The following is a 21,641-nucleotide window of genomic DNA, read 5'->3' on the forward strand; positions in this document are numbered from 1 at the left end:
TACAAAGCCTCTCGAGATAACTTCTGTTAATTGATTTGAGGCTATATTAAAATAAATTGAATTGAATACACCGTCGTACTGTCGTACTATAGACCTACAACAATGATAAATAAAATTGAAAATGTAAACAAAAAAACAGTTTTTCATTTCCACTATTTTTTTTAGAAACCCACAGGGAGCCACTGGAGAGGGGCTAAAGAGCCGCATGTGACTCCAGAGCCGCAGGTTGCTGACCCCTGACCTAGGCCTATAATTTTTAACTCTGTAAAAAAAAGTGTCATTGGATTTCGGATCATTAGCAAGCAAAACCGCCTTATCAGGTTCTGTGAATTAAAAACAAATTTTCATATCTAGCAGTATGGCAAACATTATTTTTTTAATAGAAAACAATAACTAGTCAGTAAAAACAGAGGGGGTAATAATGCAATAGGCTCAGAGGAAGATGTGTTGTCATTTCCTCCTCTAGTAGCGGTACCTGAATGCAGCTAAAGTTTGAACAGTATGGCGGCGGAGTGCTTGACGACCATCACAGAGCCTTGGATACGAGAGAGACTACGACTAAAACATCCCTCTCTGGGTGAGATATCTCATGCTAACACACACGCTGTGTAGGAGTGAATACCAACTAACATTACGGGTTTAAACCGTGGCGTGTTTAGCTTTTGTTTTGTAAAACAAATGACTTTCCTATTAGCCTTAGCATCAGCGGCTAAGCTAACGACAGCTAACATAACTGTCACAGCTGCTACAGAGCACCCAGAAGCACATACACAGTCTCATTTATACATACGTTATATGCTTTCAACAGGTGATGTCCGCTCACTGAGCCTCCCGGGGACGTATGAGGAGAAGATAAGACATCTGGGAAACGCACTGAGTAACTTTGTCCGTCTGAAGTCTCTGGATCTTTCCTGCAATGCGCTCTGCTCCATCGAGGTGCGTTCAAAGTCTTCAATAACATCCTACAATAATGGAACCAAACTGGGGGAAAAAAGTTCGGAAACTTGTGTTTGGTGGATTATTTCTCTGTTGTTACAATGCTAATGGTCATTGTATTTTACATGGTTGGAAAGCCTGTTTATTTACCTTCACAATGATGTCCAACTTGTAAGGATCATGCATTTGTGGGATGAGCAGCACAGCTGATTATGTGGGTAGCCCACAAGAAAAATGTTCCAAAATGCTCTGCCAATGGTAAACAGTGTATTCTCCTGTTGGTATTGACTCTTGTTTTGAGTTGTTTGGTGGATTGGATGATTGAACTCTCTATCAGTAACAAGGAACAAACAAGACTTATTGGCTATTTTACACTTTATTCATTTAATACACCGTCAGGAGCCTCAGCAGCGGTGGAAGATCCATATGCAGCCACAACAGCCTGGCACCTCCCCCTCATGCTGGTCACCAACCTGGTCAAACGTTGCTGTGGGATGGCGTTCCATTCCTCAACCAGGATTCGTTGCAGGTCAGCCAGCATGGTTGTGTTGGTCACTCTAACACATACAGCACGTCCAAGCTGATCCCACAAGTGTTGAATTGGGTTGAGGTCTGGACTCTTGGCAGGCCGTTCCATTCTCTCTACTCCCACATTGTGGAGGTAGTCTGTGATAACCCTGGCTCTGTGGGGGCGAGCTTTGTCATCTTGGAGGATGAAGTTAGGTCCCAGATTGTGGAGATATAGGATCGCCACTGGCTGCAGAATCTCATCCCGATATCTCACTGCATTGAGATGGCCTTCAATGATGACAAGCCTTGTTTTGCCAGTGACATCATTGAGGGAACACACAACCACGCTGGCTGACCTGCAACGAATCCTGGTTGAGGAATGTAATGCCATCCCACAGCAACGTGTGACCAGGTTGGTGACCAGCATGAGGAGGAGGTGCCAGGCTGTTGTGGCTGCGTATGGATCTTCCACCGCTACTGAGGCTCCTGAGGCTCCTGATGGTGTATTAAATGAATAAAGTGTAAAATAGCCAATATGTCTTGTTTGTTCCTTGTTGCTGATAGAGAGTTCAATCATCCAATCCACCAAACAACTCAAAACAAGAGTCAACACCAACAGGAGAATACACTGTTTACCATTGGCAGAGCATTTTGGCAAATATTTCTTGGGCGCTACCCACATAATCAGCTGTGCTGCTCATCCCACAAATGCATTATCCTTACAAGTTGGACATCATTGTGAAGGTAAGTAAACATGCCTTCCAACAATGTAAAATACAATGCCAATTAGCATTGTAACAACAGAGAAATAATCGACCAAACACAAGTTTCTGAACTTTTTTTCCCCAGTTTATGTTACAAGGTCAACGTCCAGTTATCCCCTTTTATTTCCTTTTTTGTTACACATTATTATGAACGTCATCTTATAATAATTGTTGGCTGACACCTTTTAAAACTGTATTGTTTCCTCTTTAGGGGGTTCAACATTTGAAAGTGTTGGAGAGGCTGATCTTATACAATAACCGCATACCTTCCCTTGAAGAGGTTAAGGTGTTGTATGAGCTGCCAGCTTTGAGAGAGCTAGACCTCAGGCTCAACCCTCTGACTAAAAGTTACCCACAATACCGCCCTTGTCTGGTGCATGCAATGTCCAACCTACGCAAACTAGGTAAGATACTGTATAGCCATGTTTTCCCAGATTTTGCTAATCAGTTTTCAGCTTAACTGAGTGTTCTCCCTTGCTTTCTAGATGGCTGTTCAGTCAGAGACACCGAGCGCAAAGTTGCCATAATGCAGTTCTCCTCTGACTTTCTACCTCAACAGAAGAGCTCATCCTTGAATCAGGTTGCTGACCAAAGGTACACTGATTGTCAAATGCTTGAGTTTAGGTGTTTCAGCTCAACTTTGACTCAATAGAAGGTCTACCAATGATCTTGAGAACATGGAAAACAAACCAAACCGATTTTGATGTTTCTTGGGTCTAAAATAGTTTGAAGGACAAAGAAGCTTTGGGAATGTTTGTATGTGTTGTCTGCACGAAAAAGGGAGTGACTCAAGACAGGTGCCAGTTTTAAAGAGCAAAAGTGTTGAACCCTGGGTGACAAAAACACACTAAAAGTTGCATTTATCAAAATTAACTCCTTTCCGCTATTTGCTTGCGCTCTATCTTTACGGTCTTGCTTGTGGTTCCCAGAAGCAGTGATCAGAGACTGGCTTTAGTTGACCGCTTAACCAAGAGGCTCTCTCTCCTGACCGACACTGATGATATTGTGTTGAATTTTGTTGCGACGAATCATGGAAGCCAAAGTGAAACTCAGTCCCACTCGGTTCACAAGAAGGCAGAAGGTGAGATGTCAACTTCGAAAAGCAAATTCTCAAATGAATACCAAACCAATAGTATTTTTGTTTTGTTTTCAAACTTCTATTCATTTCAAACTGTCTCCTGTCTCAGAAAACAAAGAGGACGAATCAAATGATTTTACAGAACAGAGGAGTTCTACTCCAAAACAGGTGATTTTTATTTCATTGTAGGTCAAACAATATTATCAGTAGTACATTTACATTATCATATATACTGCATGTGCTATTTTTCTTTCTTTCTTTTTTTTCTTTTTAGGAAAATGCTAAATCCATCCTCAGGTATCCCCCTACAAACTATGGTAAGATTTTGCAGCTCTGAAATATAGAATTAGTCAAGTGCATGTTAGGGGTTTATTAGGACGATGGAGATTGCAACAGTTGATATGATGGGTTGAAGACTTTGTGGTTCAATGGTAACTTTCTCTTCTTTAGCCCCAGCTTTCTGTGGATCAAGTAAACCATGACCCATGAGGGATTAATACAAAATTATAATTTTTTGTAATTGTATTCAAAATCTGATTTAGGGATTTGAATAGGTAATCCGAGCTGGGTGAACACGGGATAAAATGTGTTTTTTTGGAAATAGAAATATCAAAGGGCACTAAAACACAGTTGTATCCTGTCTTATCCACTAGGTGGAGACAGAAGCCAATTTGTATTTATTTATAATCATGAACATCAATGGTAAATTAATACCAGTGTTTTATTATGTCATTTGTTATTTGACCAGATAACGCAGCGTCCAAAGTGCCACACATGAAAGAATCATCTCATAAAAGAAGCTCTACACCAATAAAAGAAACTGAAAGACCAAAGGTGTCCTTTGGACCCTATGTAGAGAAACACAGACCTGTGCTTGGAAAACAAAAGCAAAAGGACTTTCCCAAACAAACCAGACATGCAGCCAAGGGACATTACACCCCTAATCCTGGTAAGAACAATGTCTGTACTTAAAACAATCCTTTGTCAGACATTAATACCCATCCACAAATACACTTTCTTGGCATGTTGTTGAATGGGTGTTTTCAACCTTTTTCCAGATCAAAGTCATCGTCATAGTTCTTCATTAGCTAATATCCGGCCTCCCAGTCCACGTCGTCCTGGTTTTGACTTGTCTGACCCCTCCAACCCCATCTTACATCCTCCAAGATTGACCTACTCTAGCTTCAACAAGACAGAAGGGGGCTCCAGCCTGCCGCAGCAAGGGGAAAAGAAAAAAAGGGTGGGAAGTGAATTTAGTGTTACTATTTCAGATTCTGAATCATTTTTAATTTGTTCTTGCTACTTGTAAACATCTTAGTCGAGGTTGTTTTTTTCTCTCATATCAACTAATCTCTTATCTCGCCTCCCAGGGTAGTTATAGGAAACCCCTGGAGATGCTCCTCAACCTCGTGGACAAACACTGGACGGGAGAGAGATCGCTGCATCATAACAACAACTTCCTGTGTGAGTTGGGGAGTTTGGTTTTGGGAATGTGGTATCTGATTACAGGAGCCTGAACATAATGAATGTCTTCTCATCATTTCTATTTTTGGCTCTAGCTCAGGCAGTCCAGATCCTCTCTATGATGGAAAATGATATTTCCAGTCGGGAGGCTGAGGTCAGGACCTTAAGACGGGAAGCTGATGCACTGAGCTTTCAAGCGGCTGCACGGGAGGAAGAGCACAAAACTGAAGTCCGCAACCTCTCCGGTCAGCTGGAGGAAGCTCGCAGTGCAGCTGTGAGTGGATTCAGCACCAGAAAAGAATGTTGAGCTTTTAGGAGGCCTTGATGGTTTGATGAGCATACTGTATTTTTTGTCTTTACTCTAAAACAGGGCAAACTAAACGAGCAGCTGAGGATCGTCTTGGAGGAAAATGTCGCTCTACAGAAACAGCTTATCAAGTTAGAACGACAGTATCTCAAGTCTATGATGAAAAGTTCACCCATTACTCAGATTAAAGGTGGGTGTAACCGCCAGTGGGAGATGCAAACAAGTGATAATTGCTGTTTTCCTTTGAAACTCTCACACTTTGTGCTTGCACACCCTTAGAAGCTCAGACAGAAGTGGAGGAGCTGAGGAAAGAGATCGAGGGGTTGAGGGAGAAAGTGCAGGAGGCTGAGAAAGTCAAGGATTTGTCAGATATGCTGCAAGAAAGCCACAGGTAAGAAGGTCTGGCCATCTTAGTGTTGGCACTTGCTGTATCCACACACCCACAGCAATAATGTTCTCACACCTAAACCAGCCCTACTTTGTTAGTTGTATGTGATTTGTGTCTGTGTGTGTACTGCAGATCCCTGGTGGCTACCAACGAGTGTTTGCTAGCGGAGCTGAAGGGAAGTGGGGAACTTTAAAGAGGAATTTGAATGAAAAGGATGCACACTGGGATGAAAATATCAAAGCAAGACTATGCCGAGCGTCATTAGATTTGCATTAGCTCCACCAGGCCCAGGAGCTACAGACTGTTTTTAATTATTTTTACTTTATATCACTGGAGTGTACATTTTTGTGTATATTAAGTTCCTCGCCCTTTTGAAAAATGTATTTATATTTGAAAAAAGAAAAAAAAAATCTGTATAGGCTGCGTTGATGTAAACTGTAACGGGGAAAGGCAATTCATTCAAGGAAGTTTGTGTATAAGTGTGTGACAGGGCTGTTATGTTAAATGATTTTAAGGGGGAAAATGTTAGTGAGAAGGTCATGATGTATTTCCTGGATCAGTGGCAAGATTGTGTCTCTCTTAGCAGCTTTCTCCCGTTTTTTTTTTTTTTTTAGGTCACTTGTGTCTCCATCTGCTTTGTACGCTGCAGTGGAATGAATGCATCTAGATTCCAGCTGCACTGTGACTTTATTTATACCTCTGCCTTCAGGCTTGAGAGCCACACACACACACACACACACTCACGCACGCACTTTCCTCTTACAAACACTAATGCAAGACCTGGCAAACCAGGTTAGGATGTTGATGCTGCTACATAAACTGAATGTAGCTTTAGTTTTTTATGTGACTGTTGCAGGTCACTGGCTGGTGCTACTGGTGTTCCCGAAAAAGCCATAAGCACATAAAACATTGTGTTTTGACTGACACCCTGTAACCTACTCAGCAGAGGTTCTGGGGTGTGTTTTTTATTTTCAGTAATGCACTACAAATCATGAACACACATTAAGAGGTCTAAAGAACAAGAACAAGAACAAAAACACACTGCATGCACTGGGGCACAATAGTACATTAAGAGTTATTCGAAGAAAAAGAAAAATAAGACAATATTGTTCCTGCACATTAAAGGTGCACAATATTTGGCATTAAGCACAGAAAACAGATCGAGCTACTGCAGCAGACGAAAACTAACACACCGATAGCTGCTAGTTTTTGCACTTGACGCATGATTCTTCATCAGCTGAGGCTACAGATAGTGTGTGACACAAAACACTGTCACTATGTTGGAAAAATATTCTACAAAAGTATATTACTTGTTTGCAATTTTCCCTTTTTATCTCATACAGTATGTAAGGATACAACCCTGCTTTTGTTTTCAGTTGAATTTGTGCTTTGGATGACAGTACCACACATAAAAGGTACTCTAAATCTTTATCAACAGTCAAATAGAATAGCATCAGAGAGTAGCTGACTTTGTATGTACAAGTTGATACATATTGATTTCAAGCAATACAAGATTTTATCACGATCCCACAATTTCATCACTTACTATTTTTTTAGCAAGAAAATATTTAAGTCTGTCCAGTAGTGTGTCCTCACAGCAGTTCAGATAAGATATGACAACCTCCTACTGTCATCTAAATGCTTCTGAATCAAATGCAATATACATAAACATGCACAAAGTACAGCAATACAGAAAAAACAACAACATATGAAGCCAGTGTCATAAATTAAGCCATGTGGCTATAACGTTTTAGAATATACACAATCTTACCACAAATATATTAGAACTACTGTATAGAAATCTGACGAGGAAATATAAGTAAAATGTTAAAAATACAATCTTGTACAACTGAGCTCATATATGGTGGTTCGAGCTTCCTTCTTCAGCTGAATTCACCAATTTTAAAATTCAAAATGCATGTTGGTAAAATGGTTTGTGGTCTGAATAACGACAGTGTGGGAGAAAATAGATTCTCCCGTTGTATTATTTTTTTGTTGAAATGTTATAAGCAGGCATATTTAAAAGGTTTGCATGGTAGGAGCTTTTAGGTTTCACAAAAGTAAGAAGATATGGCAAAAATGTTCAGTTAATCGTATACATTTTAAAACAAGTTGACAAAAACCCTTAATATATTTTCTTGGTTTGAGCTGAAGGCAAATTATTCAAATGACAGTGTGAGCTTATGAAATAATAATAAAAAATGAACAGCAGATTTCATAAAGACTTAATAACAGTTGACAAGTGGGGATGGCAAACAGACAATTAACACTGAAGATGGAAATAACGATTTCAAAAGAAATAAACATTGATAATACCTCTGTCAGAAATGTGCCAATTGTCACCGAAACTCTGCAAAAACAAATTAAAAATGCATTTCTTCGGCTAAATATGGGATTAGAAAAATTTCCATTAAAAAGTGCAATGTTGTTAAAATCATCAAAGTGTGTCCCACTTTTGTTTTTCTTGGCATGTTGTTCATTGTGCTCAATAAATATTATAAGGCCCTATCATAACAACAAAGCTTCAATATTCATAGCATAGCAGTTTTCTCTCATTTGTTCTCTTCAGTGTTTGGCAGTAACTTGCAATCAGACAGGAATGTACCAGCTGGTGATGACTTAGTAAAAATAGATGTAAACAGTTTTCCAGTTCTCACACTTCTCACAGAGAGGAACTCAAAAACATTTCTCTCTCACACACACACAGACACAACATAGATGGGTGGGAAAATATATGAAATCCTATTCTATTGTGCTTTCTTTGAGTATTCTTTTAATAGAAAATTATCCTGGTAGTTGATCAAATGTTTATTTCCTCGCCCCTCACATGGGTTTGCCCTCGGTGGGTTTATTCACTTTCTTTTCGTATGACCCTCGATGTTTGTACCCCGAGACGTATCCGGAAGTGTCAACCATGTCCACTCGTCCCGCCTTACCCTTCCCGCGGCCGCTGTTGTCAAAACGCTCCTTGTGTGACCCAGTAAACTTGGTGGGGTCTGTGAGACGGCTCACTGTCGGGGATGCCACGGCTCTCTGTGAAGAAGTTTAGAAAACATTTGAGTTTATTCTGTGAATGCTGGTATGAAACGTAAAGGGCTCTTAGTCAATTAGTCGACTAATCGGTCGTTTTGGTCATAGTCGACTAAGATTTCTTTAGTCGATTAGTCGTTTTTAATTCTCTTTTCATGCTGAATGATTTATTTCCAAGAATATATGAGTGCATCTCTTAAAGTGGTGCTTTTGTGTGATTCTTTGTGGAGAAACTCAGTTTCACAGATCTGTCGATTAAGTCAACTAATCGATTAGTCGACAAAATTGTATGAGTGTTAGTCGACTAAGGATTTCTTTGGTCGAGGACAGCCCTAGAAACGTCAGTAATATTCATGCCTTGATTCTCACCGTGACTCCTGCGATGACAGGTGTCTTCCCCTCTATCAGCTGGAAGACCTCAGCCTCGGCCTCCTCTCCCGTCTTTTCTTTATATTTCTTCCTGGACAGCTCTCCGAGTGCAACCTTGAACTCGTCGTATGTGATGGTGCGAACGGATTTCTTCCTGAAATGTAGGTGGGAAAGGATCTTAAGTAACACTCGTCACAGTATTGCACACAAAAACCCCGCAAAAATGTATCTCAACTGCTGTATTTAGGCTTGACTTATCAGCTTTTCTACAGCCTCTCAGTAGAGTTTGAAAGCTTCAAATGAGAGCAGACAGTAGTGTACACAGAGCCATGTGTGATCACTTCAACATGCCAGATGTAAGACACAGCATGGAGATGGTATCCTGCTGAGATAAACAATGAGGAAACGTTATTACCTCCCCGTACTTAGCTGTTGTCTGAGCAACCCCACAGACTTACACACACACACACACACCTGTAGGCTGTATATGTGACTTACTCATCATATCATGTATCATATTGTGTCCAGCTGTATAGTTCAGCTGCAGTAGTCCGGACTTAGAGCCCTGATGTTTTTCATTCCAGCTAGGGACATTCAGACCTGCTGAATCCCTGTTTTCCCATTTATAAGATCAAGCTGTTGTAACCACTGACAACACCATCATCATCATCAATCATTCTCCTTCTGAGAGTGCTCCAGTTGTTTAACTGGCCATGTGCCCGTTTCACTTCCATGTAAAAAAGTGCATAGTAACACAAACACAAACAGCCATTGCCATGGTGATAAATCACCTAAACAACAGCCTATAAAAGCCTGCAGTCTTCCTGGGCAACCTGCTGTCATAGCAACAAGCTACAGTAAACAAGGATGTTTGGCTTTATTATTAATTTGACTCATCCAGTGAGCGGTTTTGTTTGGGCGATCCATCAGTGTTGAACATTTGAGAGCTCCATTCCTCTGCAGCCTGTTCCATGCTGTCTATTGTCAGAAGGGAAACTTGACTTCCAGCTGCCACTTCTGTCTGAGGAAGACAACTGTGTGTCCTCCGCAGATCTCCCCATACTGAGCTATTAAATTCTCTAACGTATATAAATGCTTAAGCTGTGTAAATAAACAGTCACAATCTGAAGAGGGTTAAGAAGGACAAAGGTCAGAGGGCGAATGGAGCTTTGTCTTATTTCAGGATACTGCGGTAGCTGACCTGCTGTTTATTTAAATAGTTCAACCATCTGCAGTACATGATCCATATGGATCTGACACAGTAGTTGGCTTAATCTGTGTCATGCTAAAATGCTCCTGCACCGCCTACGATCATGTTCAGTGATGAGGAAATAAAACCAAAGCCTAGAAAATGAAGCCATGTTAGTAATTAATTAGCCCACACCAGATTTCTACCTCATCCATAGTTTATGCTGTGGTGTTCTGGCTCCAAGCAGCCAGACAGCACAGCACAGCAGAGACTCAATGTGGGGCAGCAGACCTCCATACCCACAGTAAATACAAATTCATTCAGCCATACTGTGATGAGCCAGTGCTCATTAAGATGTTTAATTTTACGTGTGCAAGCAAAGAGCTTTGACACTGATTAAAGGGAAAGTGCAGATCTGCATCTCTGGCATGGCAGCCCTGCCCGGCTCAGTCATGCCTGGAGTCAGAAACCACATGAAAACGAGCCCTTCCCCCAGTCTGTACCTCTTTTTATCTTGTGGCTGGCTCTGAAGTGTTCGCACACCACACGCTTTGTTTGGAGTCTACTGTAATATCCTCCTCGACACAGTTATGGTTCAAAATGCATGCTGGACTAGCAGACGACAAGCAGCCTGCAAACTCACATCCGAGCATCTAATGTATACAACACTTCAAAGATTGACCGTGAAAGGCATTTATGACAGAGAACGTGCTTTTTTTTGGCCCTTAAAGGCGTTGCACCATGTTGTTTGCACATTTCTAAATATTGCTCACCAATGGACTGAGATGTGAACAAGCTTAAATCCTGCAGTCAGTAAGTTTCCTCTGTAGTATTGCCAAGAAAAATGTTCACAGCAGTAAACAATGAACACCCATTGCCATGCCAACTGTGAAGGTGTTGATGTGGGTGATTAAAGTCCAGGAAAACAAGGATACTTTCAGCAGAGAATATGTATAATAAAAGATTCAAATACAGTCAAATATGTGAGTCATTATAAGTCTCTAGCATCTGGAGCCACATGCATGACCTTTGGTTGGCTATAGTTGAGGACTGACTCCTGCCACAGTCTTTTTTGTATCTCCTGTAACATATTTTGTGAGTTTTTAATTTAGGAAACTAACAGGTGCATAACCAAATTGATTTCAGAGTAGAATACTTAATTTCAAATACCTTCAAATATCTATCTATATATAAAAAGAGTGGTAGTCAGTAAGTCCTAGGTTTGTGGAAATACATTTTTAGGACTTCAATACTACTTGAGCTGCTTTTTTTAAATGTATCTTTCCTGAGCACTCTTGTTATGAAGACAGGAATAAACAGTTTCAAACTGAAAAATCACACTAAAAACCATTTTGGAATCTCCTGTATATAAGTGTGTACACACAGTGACTGAGATTGAACTATAGTTACACACCAGCAGAAGATGGAAAATCCACTAAATCAATGTGAGATTTTCACTCCTGCAGCGAGACTTGATTATGAGTGGCTTCAAGCCATGCTCTTCTATTCTGGTGCTGTCTAGCAGAATAATCTTTATTCACAACATTCAACCAGGATAAAAAAAAAAAAAAGCTGCTTTGCGTATGCATGAAGAGAATCAAAATAATCCTGCACAAAAAAGGCCGGTCCTTTCCTACACCAGCTTTATTCTGTGACTGTACTGTATGTGGCCAAAACTATATGTTATCAGCCCAAATACATTCCGTGTACACTTGGTAAACCTAAGCACAGCTGTACAGATGAAAAGATATTCTTCTTTGTTGAAGCAACATTGAGGTCACAGCCTTTTGTTAGATTCTACTTCACTTAAATCAAGCAGTAAAGGATGAATCAATCTGGCCTGAGGAGACACAGGATGAGCCATCCTGGCCTCTTGCTCTGGCTGCTGCTTCTGATTTACAGCCGAGCCAACTTAACATGGGAAACAAAGGCATCTTCCAAAACACTGCCCGAAAACATAGAACTCAATAATTACAAAATATTATGCACCTCAGACTTGTTTCTATCATGCTTTTGCTCATTTCAGTTTGACAAACATTGTTTGCTTAATGTTCCATTGGTGCAGACACTAATGAAACAGCTGACACCTTAATTAGGTGTTATTAATAAGGCTGGTGCCTGTTATACTTGCTTGCTAAAGACGATTCCACTGATTCAATTCTCTGAACTCTAATTAAATAGAATAGAAATGTTATTAGAGTGCAGTCCAGAGACAGTTTTCCTCTCCTCTTCTGTGTTAACAACCACAGTGCTACCATGTTTGCACCACTTTAGCGGCCTTTTGGGCATGCTGATCTGGCTGACTAAGCCTGTAGTCATCGCTGCCGCTGCAACAGTAAAGTAATACTATGTAATAGAAGAATCATGTAGTGGCACGCCTTTTACAAGATCTTAGCTGGCTCAGATGGTGGCAGATTTGGCAACAGACCTTTTAAACAACGTAAGCTCAAATAGACTTAAATTGACAGCATTTCCTTTCTTACTTGACTTTGCTGAAGACGATGTCCACGTCAGTGAGGGTGATGTTCTTGCCGTCAATCACGCCACAGTCCTTGCAGAGCTTGGACCAGTTCTTGCCGTGCATGTCCTTGCCCGTAGCGCGAGTGTCACCGTGGATGGCGAAGCGGCGAAACGCCTCTTCCAAAGCGGTCACCTCGACTGGTGTGGACGAGCCCGCGCCTCCGTCACTGGTCCCATTGGACTCAGTTGAAAGCCTTTTGGAGAGCCGGTCTTTAGACTGTTCACTGTGCGTCCGTAAAGGGACTGAGCCCATGTTAGGAGGATGCTTGGCTGTCTGGACTTTAAAGTCGTCTATGTTGTCTCTGAGGAGGAAAGAAGGGTGTACACAGCAGTTTTCAGCTGAGGTGATAGAATGGAAAATGTAGTACATGCACTGAAGCCACTCTTTTAAACAGACACAACTGAATATTCAGTTTACAAGAGGTCCAATTGGCTGTACATCAAGTGACATCATTAAACAATTCTTATCAAGATTTACAGGAAAAGTTAATGGAGTTGATCAAAATCAACGGATAAACTTCTACAGAAAGTAAACAGTACGTCATGCCTTTTAACGTCAAGACACAGCTTGTTAATCTGTCTTTGACTGTCCCTCTTTCTAAGGTACTTCTGTGTTACTGGCACAATTAGGTGTGTTTCTGTGCTCACACTGCCTGTGAATGGGCTTGTGTGTTCTGGCACAGAGGTGAAGGATATAAATAGATCTCTGTGGAATTCAAAAGGTGCACAAATCAAGAACCAAGAGAGCAGATGGACGTTTGAACTAACGCACAAAATGTGAGGTGAAGGGTCATAACGTGACTTCTATAACTTACTTCTGGTCTGCCATGCTTGTGCAGGAATTTGGTTCCTTCTGTGCAGTGCTTGGATTAGCGTTTGGCTTTTGTTTTCTCTTTGTGCTGTGGAAGAGATGAGAATGGAGGTGAATAGTGTGAGAGGATGTGTCTGCACATACGTGGGTGCCAGAGAGTGGAAGGGATGATAAAGTAAAGAATGAAATCAAAGAAATTAACGCAGCTCAACAAAAAGTACAATATTTCACTCTAGTCCTTGTCAGTCTTAAATAATCATGCTCCAATAAAAACACAGTTATTTATGACATAATGTCTAACCCAGGCTGACACAGACAGAGCTACATTTAAGAAAAACTTTCAGAATGGAGTGAATAATAACCACAGAAAAGGTCAAAATCCTTGTCATCATCATTAACACCAAATAACTTCCAGATAACATCTGGGTTTTAGTTATTGTCTGTTGTGACACATATTTAAAGGTTGGATTAACACGCTGAAAAAACAACTTCACTTCCCTCTCTTGCTCAAGATGATTTCATTCGGTCTGCGTTCAGGAATTCCTCTCTAAACACATCATCATCCTGACTTGCATCTCTATGTACAGACTAGCAGCATTTCACCACTCAGCCTCACACTTTGACCACATCTGAAGTCCTTATATTAGTCATCATTCTCTGAGGTCACATAACTGCCACACAAAAAAAGCCCCTCTGATATTTCTATTAAGAAAATGTAACCCTGAACTATATTTGTAGCAAGTGATGGTTCTCTGCTCACCTTTCAGCTGATCCCATACTTAGCTCAGCATCCTTAAAGAACATGCGTTGCCATGGCAAAGTACCACCCAACAATGTCTCTAAAACCAGTTGCACTTGCTACAGTTACAAGATACAAACGAGATGCAAACCGGAGAGAGATGCCGTGTCCCGTTGACCAAACAGTCTGCACTAGCTAGAAAAGTCTCAAGCAAGTCCCTCAAGTCGCCAATAAAGTGCTTTCACTCACCCCCAATGGCACCAAGTAAAGCAAAGGGTTTTGTTTTCACGACCCCGTGGCCAACAATTACAAATGTGACCTTGCTCCGTACAGGCGACACTTAAATGGGTACAAAAGTTCCAAGATTGACACTGCATAAAGCCATTATAATCAGGATGTCCATTCTTAGGGGAAAAAAAGAAGAGATTATTAATGTCTATGAATAATGGCATTCAGAGCGACAGACACTGGGAACCCATTGTCCAATGCTCGTGGCTTCTCTGTGTGACCCAGGCCCATTTAACACACATACACGCGTGGTGACATCGCAGAGTACCACTATTGATGGCAGGGGTTTTGTAATCATATGTCATCGAGGACTCGGGCCAAGACAATTCAGACAGAGTTATTGAGGTTGTTGAAGCCTCAGTGTTTTATTTCTCAAGTGTACACATCACCAATACAGTACACATGTAGAATGTATTTACATATGACCATCATTCTTAAAGTCCTATGATCGATCTTTGTAACTGTGCCTATTCTCAGTGAATATGTGTACATTTGCACTGTAATGGGGATGCTGGGGTTACAGTTAATTTCCCTTGGTTGTCTGTTTTGGTCCATCATTTTATAACAGTGGAATGTATTTACAATTGAGCCTATATAATTTGCACTTTAAGCAATTTAATATTAAAAAGAAAACAACAGCACATGTAAAATAAGAAAAAAATAAAGTTTAAAGCATAAAGTGCTTTCATATCAATGCAACATAAGTATTTATCTGATTTAATCTTCAAGATTAAAATCCAATTTAATCAAAATAGATGAAATTGAAAAAATATTTATATTAAATTGGGAGATCAGTGCCATTATGCTCTGCACTTGGAAAATGTTTTTTTTACTTACTTTTTATTTAATTACTTTAATGCTGATTAGACTATTAATTTTTTTTGCTTTATCATTTAGTCTATAAAATGAAGATTATATCTTTAATGTACATGTTTTGTACAACCAACAGTCCAATACCCAAAACCTATTCATTTTGAGATAAAACATAAGCAGCAAATTGTCATATTTGAGATGCTGGAACTAGAGAATATTTGGCATTTTTGCATGATAAAAAATGTAATTTAAATTAAAAAAATTGTTGTCAATTCATTTTCTGTCGATGGACTAATCAATTCATCAGCTAAGTGTTTCAACTTTTATTACATCACATCATAGATCAACACACGTTGGGTTTTTAGTAAGTAGTGTACAATTCTATGATTATGTGGGGAATTTTTTTAATTTATAATCAATATAATTATATTGTAATCCAAAGGAAATAAATTATGTTATTACAATTAATAATCTACATAACATTGAAACACAAATCAAGAGTGAAATCTGCTTTGTATTTTCATGTGATGCTTCACACTGAGGTTCCATCATTATTAACTTTACTTTCAGTGGGGATCCACATCCTTTCAAATAGAGTAGCTACTTGCTGTGTGTTTTCCTTTGTGCTTCAACGACAAGCAGCAAAATCAATGTGAAACAAAGGAATCTTTTCAACTCTCCTCCAATTTATAGTCAGTAGTTTCAAGTGTCCGAGTCCTCTGTACAACGAGCCTCCTCAAACCACATCATGTTCAATGCATTAGAGAGAGGTCATTAACACAGTTCAGTGGCCTCAAGTAGAACACATAGTGAGATGAAAGGAGATATATAGTGCTCTAACAGAATATTGTATCAGTATAAACTGTATAGACAGTAGAGGAGTAGAGACCATTTGGTGCAGTGGAGCTGTACTAAACCAATGGGTTTCTTTTGGCCAAATTCCTCTGATATCTATTTGAAAAAGACAAATACAACCATCATTTTTTCTGCCCCACTTTGCCACACACAAACGAGAAGCCATTTGGTTAAGGGCAGATCTCCAGAGACAAATCTGTGACTGGATGACAGCATGCTTACATACACTCGCCTTCTGGCAACACACTGCACAGATGAGTGCTTTAACCATAAATTGACCCATTTTGAACCACATCTATTCATAGCAACAATACGCAGCCATGGCTGGAACATTCTATTCATTCTCAAGGGAGGAGATCAGCCAGTAGACAACATGCAGGCTAACATACCACAATTACACAAGAATTGGGGGTTTTAACTGTTAGTTTGGCAGATGGTGTTTAACTCATAGAATGATGACACTGTTGTCAGAGTGATGCCAGTGTGAGTATGTGTGTGTGTGAGGAGAGTGTTTAACAGAGGCTCACTCCTCCGCCATGCCACCGTGGTGAGTGGGCATTCAGAGATCCCATCTGCTTTCCTTCTAGATCAGTGTCCTATCCAGGCAGCTGCTCAGGAATGTGACGGTGTCAGTCAATCAAAATGTAAAACAGAGACCATCGTTACCACACTGAAGACCTCCCAGTGTGCTCAAAACCTCCATCTCCATCTATAGTACACCATGTCTGCCAGCTTTCTGCTACATATACTAGTGACTACTCCTCTGTGCCTTACCTCCGTTATTGCCCTAAAACTATTAAAACACATCAGTGAGCCACAGAACTGCAACGATTAGTCGATCAACAGAAAATGAATTGGCAACTATTCAATCTTTCAAGCAAAAAATATGATGGTTCAAGCTCCTCAAATTTGAGAATTTCAAATAAATTGGATATTTTGGGGGTTTTGTTTTGACTGTTGGTCAAACAAAACAAGAAATTTGAAGACCTCACCTCGGTCTAAAGGAAATAGTGACAGGCATGTTTAACTGTACTCTGATGTTTTAGACCAAATGATTGATTGATTAATGATCTGTAATAAAATAATTGTTAGTTACAGTTACACATTCTTTCAATGCAATGAATGTGTGCATTGTAGTTTATTTTGACATAAAATCCCACATAGACCATAAGTAAACTAATGGGGTTCACAGTGGTTTAAAGGTGCAGTGTGTAGGATTTGGCGGCATCTAGTGGTGAGTTTGCAGATGGCAACCAACTGAAACTTCTCCCGTGTGCCAAGGGTGTAGGAGAACTACGGTGGCTGACGCAAAAACGTGAAAATGCAAGTGGCCCTATCTAGAGCCAGTGTTTGGTTTGTCCGTTCTGGGCTACTGTAGAAACATGGCGGCTGGCTCCGTGAAGAGGACCTGCTCCGTATGTAGATATAAACGGCTCATTCTAAGGTAATGAAAACACAACGATTCTTATTTCCAGGTGATTATACACTAAAGACATACTTATTCATATCATATTCCATTTCTGCCAATAGATACCCCTATAAATGCTACACATCATTCCTTAAAGACGTGTACCATATCATCTCAATGTCCCCGGTTCAATTCCAGCAATGCCTCGCTCTGAATCGCCACTGTAAACAATCTAATAAAGGCAAACAAATGTAACTAGTAATATAACTAGTCTCTTGTGCACCAAGTGTGCATTACTATGCACCAGAAAATAGTCCCCAACAAATGCTGTTTACTGATGTTTGAGCAGTGGGCAACTTACAGGTCTTAAAAGTGAAGCCAATGCTGAAGTGCCTTAAACTTGCATTCTTTCTAATAGCCATCAGGGGGCGACTCCTCTGGTTGCAAAAAGAAGTCTGATTGTAGAGAAGTCTATGAGAAAATGACCGTATTTCTCACTTGATTTATTACCTCAGTAAAGGCAGGGTGGGTAATCCTGAGGAACTAGCAAGAGTACACCAGTTTTTTAAAAAAATGATTCAACTGAAAAACCGCGCCCAACGTTGTCAACTCTTTGAAATTAGTCAGCAGCTAGCGCTGCTGACTAATTTCATTGGAAGCACTAGCTGGTGACTAGCTCCAAAAGTCCCTGAATCTAGCAAGAAAAGTCACCAAGTCGGCAGCTTCGGGGTTCCTCCAAAGCCACTTCCCCAAAATGATCATTACGAACATTAAACATATAATGAACGTGAACGGCGAACATGGTATTGTTAGTGCAACGTGTGGAAGACTCCGGTGACGCGCAATGAGTGCGCGCAGACAGGCAGGCAGACAGGTAGCCTCTCCAATCATTACATTCGGGCCGAATGAAGTTATTGGACGGGTTTATTACAGTCCTACGATAGCCACAGATACCAGATTTTTTTCTCCTTTTTTTCCAGAGCATTTGATTTATTGATTGCTGTCGGGATGCCAAGAGAAATTCAACTAATATTACAAAAAATGTTTCTAAAATCTTTACCAACCCTGCCTTTAAACACACAGACAGCATGGCAAAATATGGAAGCCCTATCCTTCAACATGGTCTCAACATTGTTTCAGGATTGCACCATCTGATACCACTAAATACAACCTCTTAACCATTTCCCAGTTTGGCCACAGTCCCCCGCCCACACTCTCCCCCCGAAGACACAAGGAGAGAGGGTATGACATCAGCATGCTGCAGACCGGGTCTGAGGTCACCACCACGCTGTCTCTGTCAGTCCTCGCCTCCCTAAACCCTTTAACTGCTCTGTGAGTCAAAGATCTTGGCAAGCATTGTGCAGTAGAAAAACAAGATGTTTGAAACAAGCAGCTACAGTGGTTATTGTTGGCAGCAGCAGCAAGCCAAATAGAGGTATAAGGCAGTGTAAAGACAGCCCGGGGGTCCTTATGCAACCCCACATTTGTGAGGAATACATGATGCCAGAGACAGCATAAGTGTCCCTGACATGGCTCGGGTGGAGAGAGGCCTGTTGAGCCAGCAGCTAATTAGCTCTGAGTCTAGTTTTTAGAAGCCAGACTGTCTTGTATAATGTCTCACTTAATTAAAGCTAGCTTTGGTAATCTCCTTCAAAACATTTTTGTTATATTAGTTAGTTATTAGTTATTAGAATTTCTCATCACATTCTGACCGCAATCGATAAATCAAATGCTCTGACAAAAAAAGAAAAATCTGATATCTGTGGCTTTAATAATCTAACTGCCGGTCTGCTTGTGAGTACCAACAATAGCCATGTTCGTTGTTTACATTCATTGTGATATGTTTACGCTCATAATGATCATTTTGAAAGTGTGGCTTTGGAGGGAGGCCTGAAGGGACGGGCTGTCATTGTTGCAGACTTTCTTGGCAGATTAAGTGACTTTTGGAGCTAGTGCTGCTAGCTACTTTAATTGGAAAAGAGTTGACAACACTGGGATTGGTTTTTCAGTTTGATCATTTTTAAAATCTACCGTACTCTTGCTAGTTTCTCAAGATTACCAACCCTAGCTTTAATTAAGTGACTCATTTTTTTTTTCTAATGCCATGGAAATGGCATCTAGTGTCTCTGTTACAACACTTTTTTTCTCCAGCAGCCACAAATGCTGAAAGATGAAACACACAATGGCAACTATTCCCTATAATGTTAATTAAGGTCAATGTGAAAAAAATGATTTGCCCTTTGGTTTTGTGTATTACCTAAAGAAAATGCTGTCGGACTACAACGCTTCATTTTGCCCAGAAGCATTCCTTTTTATTTTGTAAACCTGACCTGAATTTGAGTCATCACAAACAAAATAGAGTAATTTACACTCTGAGGTTAATTGTTTGTGACAGAGCCCGAAGGCAATTGAACCAATGCGATGAAACCTAGAACAGTAAAAATCTGGGACAAAGTCAGTGACTGTGTCTTCTTCTCATGCATACCTAATGCAACCTATGGGGAGAACGCAGCTACAAAACCTATTCACTGAGAGGTAATAAAACAGGTGTACACACACCTTAGGTGTGCTATCTTTGAACTGTCTCCTATTTATTACCCCTACCAGCTCAATTCACAGCTAATCATGAAGCTAATAAAAGAGGGCATGAATCATTTTTTTTTTTCATGCATAATTATGTAACTCCCTCCATGTAACCCAGCAGCTTGGCATGAAGGCTGCAGCCACAGGCCAAATGCATCGTCTATCATTCTGTCTGACCAATAACGGTGCTTATTATTGGAGATCCCTTCTCTCTCTGTGTGACTCATTGAGCCCACGTTTAAAAGATAAACAGAAGAGAGGAGGCTCCTGTTTGTGTTACTGGACATGGCTGCAGCAGAAACCATGTTACATAAACTTGCAAATGCCAGATTCACACAGTGAGTCCACGTGATCAGGTTTGTTGTTGTCAGTCAGCCCCCTATAATGCATGTTTGCCAATGCAGGACATGGCATCTTTATAGGTAAACACCCTTTTTGAAATTTTAACTCAAGTATATGGGGCATGCTGCCACACGTCCTTACAGCTTTAAATGCATCCTATTTTGCAAATTCAAGTACAGGAAGCATGCAGAGATCATCAAAACACAACAGCCAGGAATCAGCTGAAAATTGTGTGTCATCTTCCGTTTTGTCATATAGTGAAAACATGCATGATGCGCCAAAAAACATGCAACAACTGAAGAAATCATGCAATATTCCGTTTTTATTCACCTGGTGATGTAATCCTCCACCTCCCTTGTCAAATTCACAAAAGCATAATTGCGCGTTGCGTAGTCTTCTCAGTGTCTTTCCTCCTCAGCTGCCTGAGATCAAGTCTGCGGACGGTTCAGTCGCTCCGAGATGCTGAAGAGAAACCAGCCCGCTGATTGGCTGCTGGTTTCCTGTGAGAGACTGAGATCTGTTTTCTTCTTGCCTCGGTTGGTGTTGTTGTTGTCGGCTGTGATGGTGCCACAGTGGTGCTGCTCAGTGGAGCGCTGATAAACAAGCTCTGAGCATCTTTTTTTTGGTGCTTTAAGAGGTGGAGATGGATGATGTAAACAAAAGGATGGTTTTTATATGGGTCATTACTGCTTCATTCATAAACAACCCATGTGTGTGGGATCACGAGAAAATAGAGGGAGGAAATGAGGGGGCCAATGGTCACATACAGTAGCAATAAATATTATTTTTTAAACTGAGTGCACCCTGATCCTGGCTCTTGTCCAAGCACAACATGTCTTAATGTCCTGTTGGTGGCCACAGGGAATTGACTCAAAGGACTATACCCTTAATATCATGATGAGAAATTCACAAAAGGATGCTTATCCTCCCAAGACTGCTGAACTTTACTAGTCTGATGTCCAGTAATGTGTTACATAACCAGAAGTATAGCCTAATGGTTGGACATAGATGGACATTATGTAACCTTTAGCCTTACTGATGGTTCAAATGATACATTAGCTTTCACATATATAATTAAAAGAAAACTATGCATGCCTGTGAGCAAAAGACAGAGCTGAGATCATGAAAACAGCCTGGACTGAGTGAAATCACTTGATGACATAATAGTCTATATCTCAAGCTGCTTCAGTAGCGCCACTGTGTGGTTAATAGCAGCCCTTACCCCATTTTTAGAGTTTCTCAGTAAT

The 21,641-nt window shown here is 40.5% G+C and overlaps 2 protein-coding genes across 5 annotated transcripts; one reads left to right on the forward strand and one right to left on the reverse strand.

The window, feature by feature from the left end:
- The first annotated feature begins 430 nt into the window (after positions 1-430).
- Positions 431-6,527, forward strand: cep72 (centrosomal protein 72). The gene is made up of 14 exons (XM_037785114.1): positions 431-577; positions 809-936; positions 2,422-2,614; positions 2,696-2,804; positions 3,140-3,291; positions 3,398-3,456; positions 3,563-3,605; positions 4,037-4,237; positions 4,347-4,528; positions 4,659-4,752; positions 4,848-5,026; positions 5,123-5,249; positions 5,339-5,450; positions 5,580-6,527. The coding sequence occupies exons 1-14, from the start codon at positions 502-504 to the stop codon at positions 5,638-5,640; spliced, it is 1,716 nt and encodes a 571-aa protein (XP_037641042.1). The 5' UTR covers positions 431-501; the 3' UTR covers positions 5,641-6,527.
- LOC119497185 (tubulin polymerization-promoting protein) lies at positions 6,357-20,969 on the reverse strand. Of its 4 annotated transcripts, none has more exons than XM_037785117.1 (5): positions 20,725-20,969; positions 13,371-13,454; positions 12,519-12,857; positions 8,847-9,000; positions 6,357-8,480 (listed from the first exon to the last, which is right to left on the reverse strand). In XM_037785117.1, exons 2-5 carry the CDS (start codon positions 13,382-13,384, stop codon positions 8,271-8,273), a joined length of 717 nt encoding a protein of 238 aa, XP_037641045.1. In that variant the 5' UTR covers positions 13,385-13,454; positions 20,725-20,969; the 3' UTR covers positions 6,357-8,270. The 4 variants fall into 4 exon arrangements, with proteins under 4 accessions (XP_037641045.1, XP_037641043.1, XP_037641044.1 ...); XM_037785115.1 differs by lacking the exon at positions 20,725-20,969 and adding an exon at positions 14,355-14,541; XM_037785116.1 differs by lacking the exon at positions 20,725-20,969 and adding an exon at positions 14,127-14,294.
- Between the last annotated feature and the right edge of the window lie 672 nt (positions 20,970-21,641).

Source organism: Sebastes umbrosus, chromosome 11, assembly GCF_015220745.1.
Source record: "Sebastes umbrosus isolate fSebUmb1 chromosome 11, fSebUmb1.pri, whole genome shotgun sequence".
In the NCBI taxonomy this organism is placed as follows: Eukaryota; Metazoa; Chordata; class Actinopteri; order Perciformes; family Sebastidae; genus Sebastes; species Sebastes umbrosus.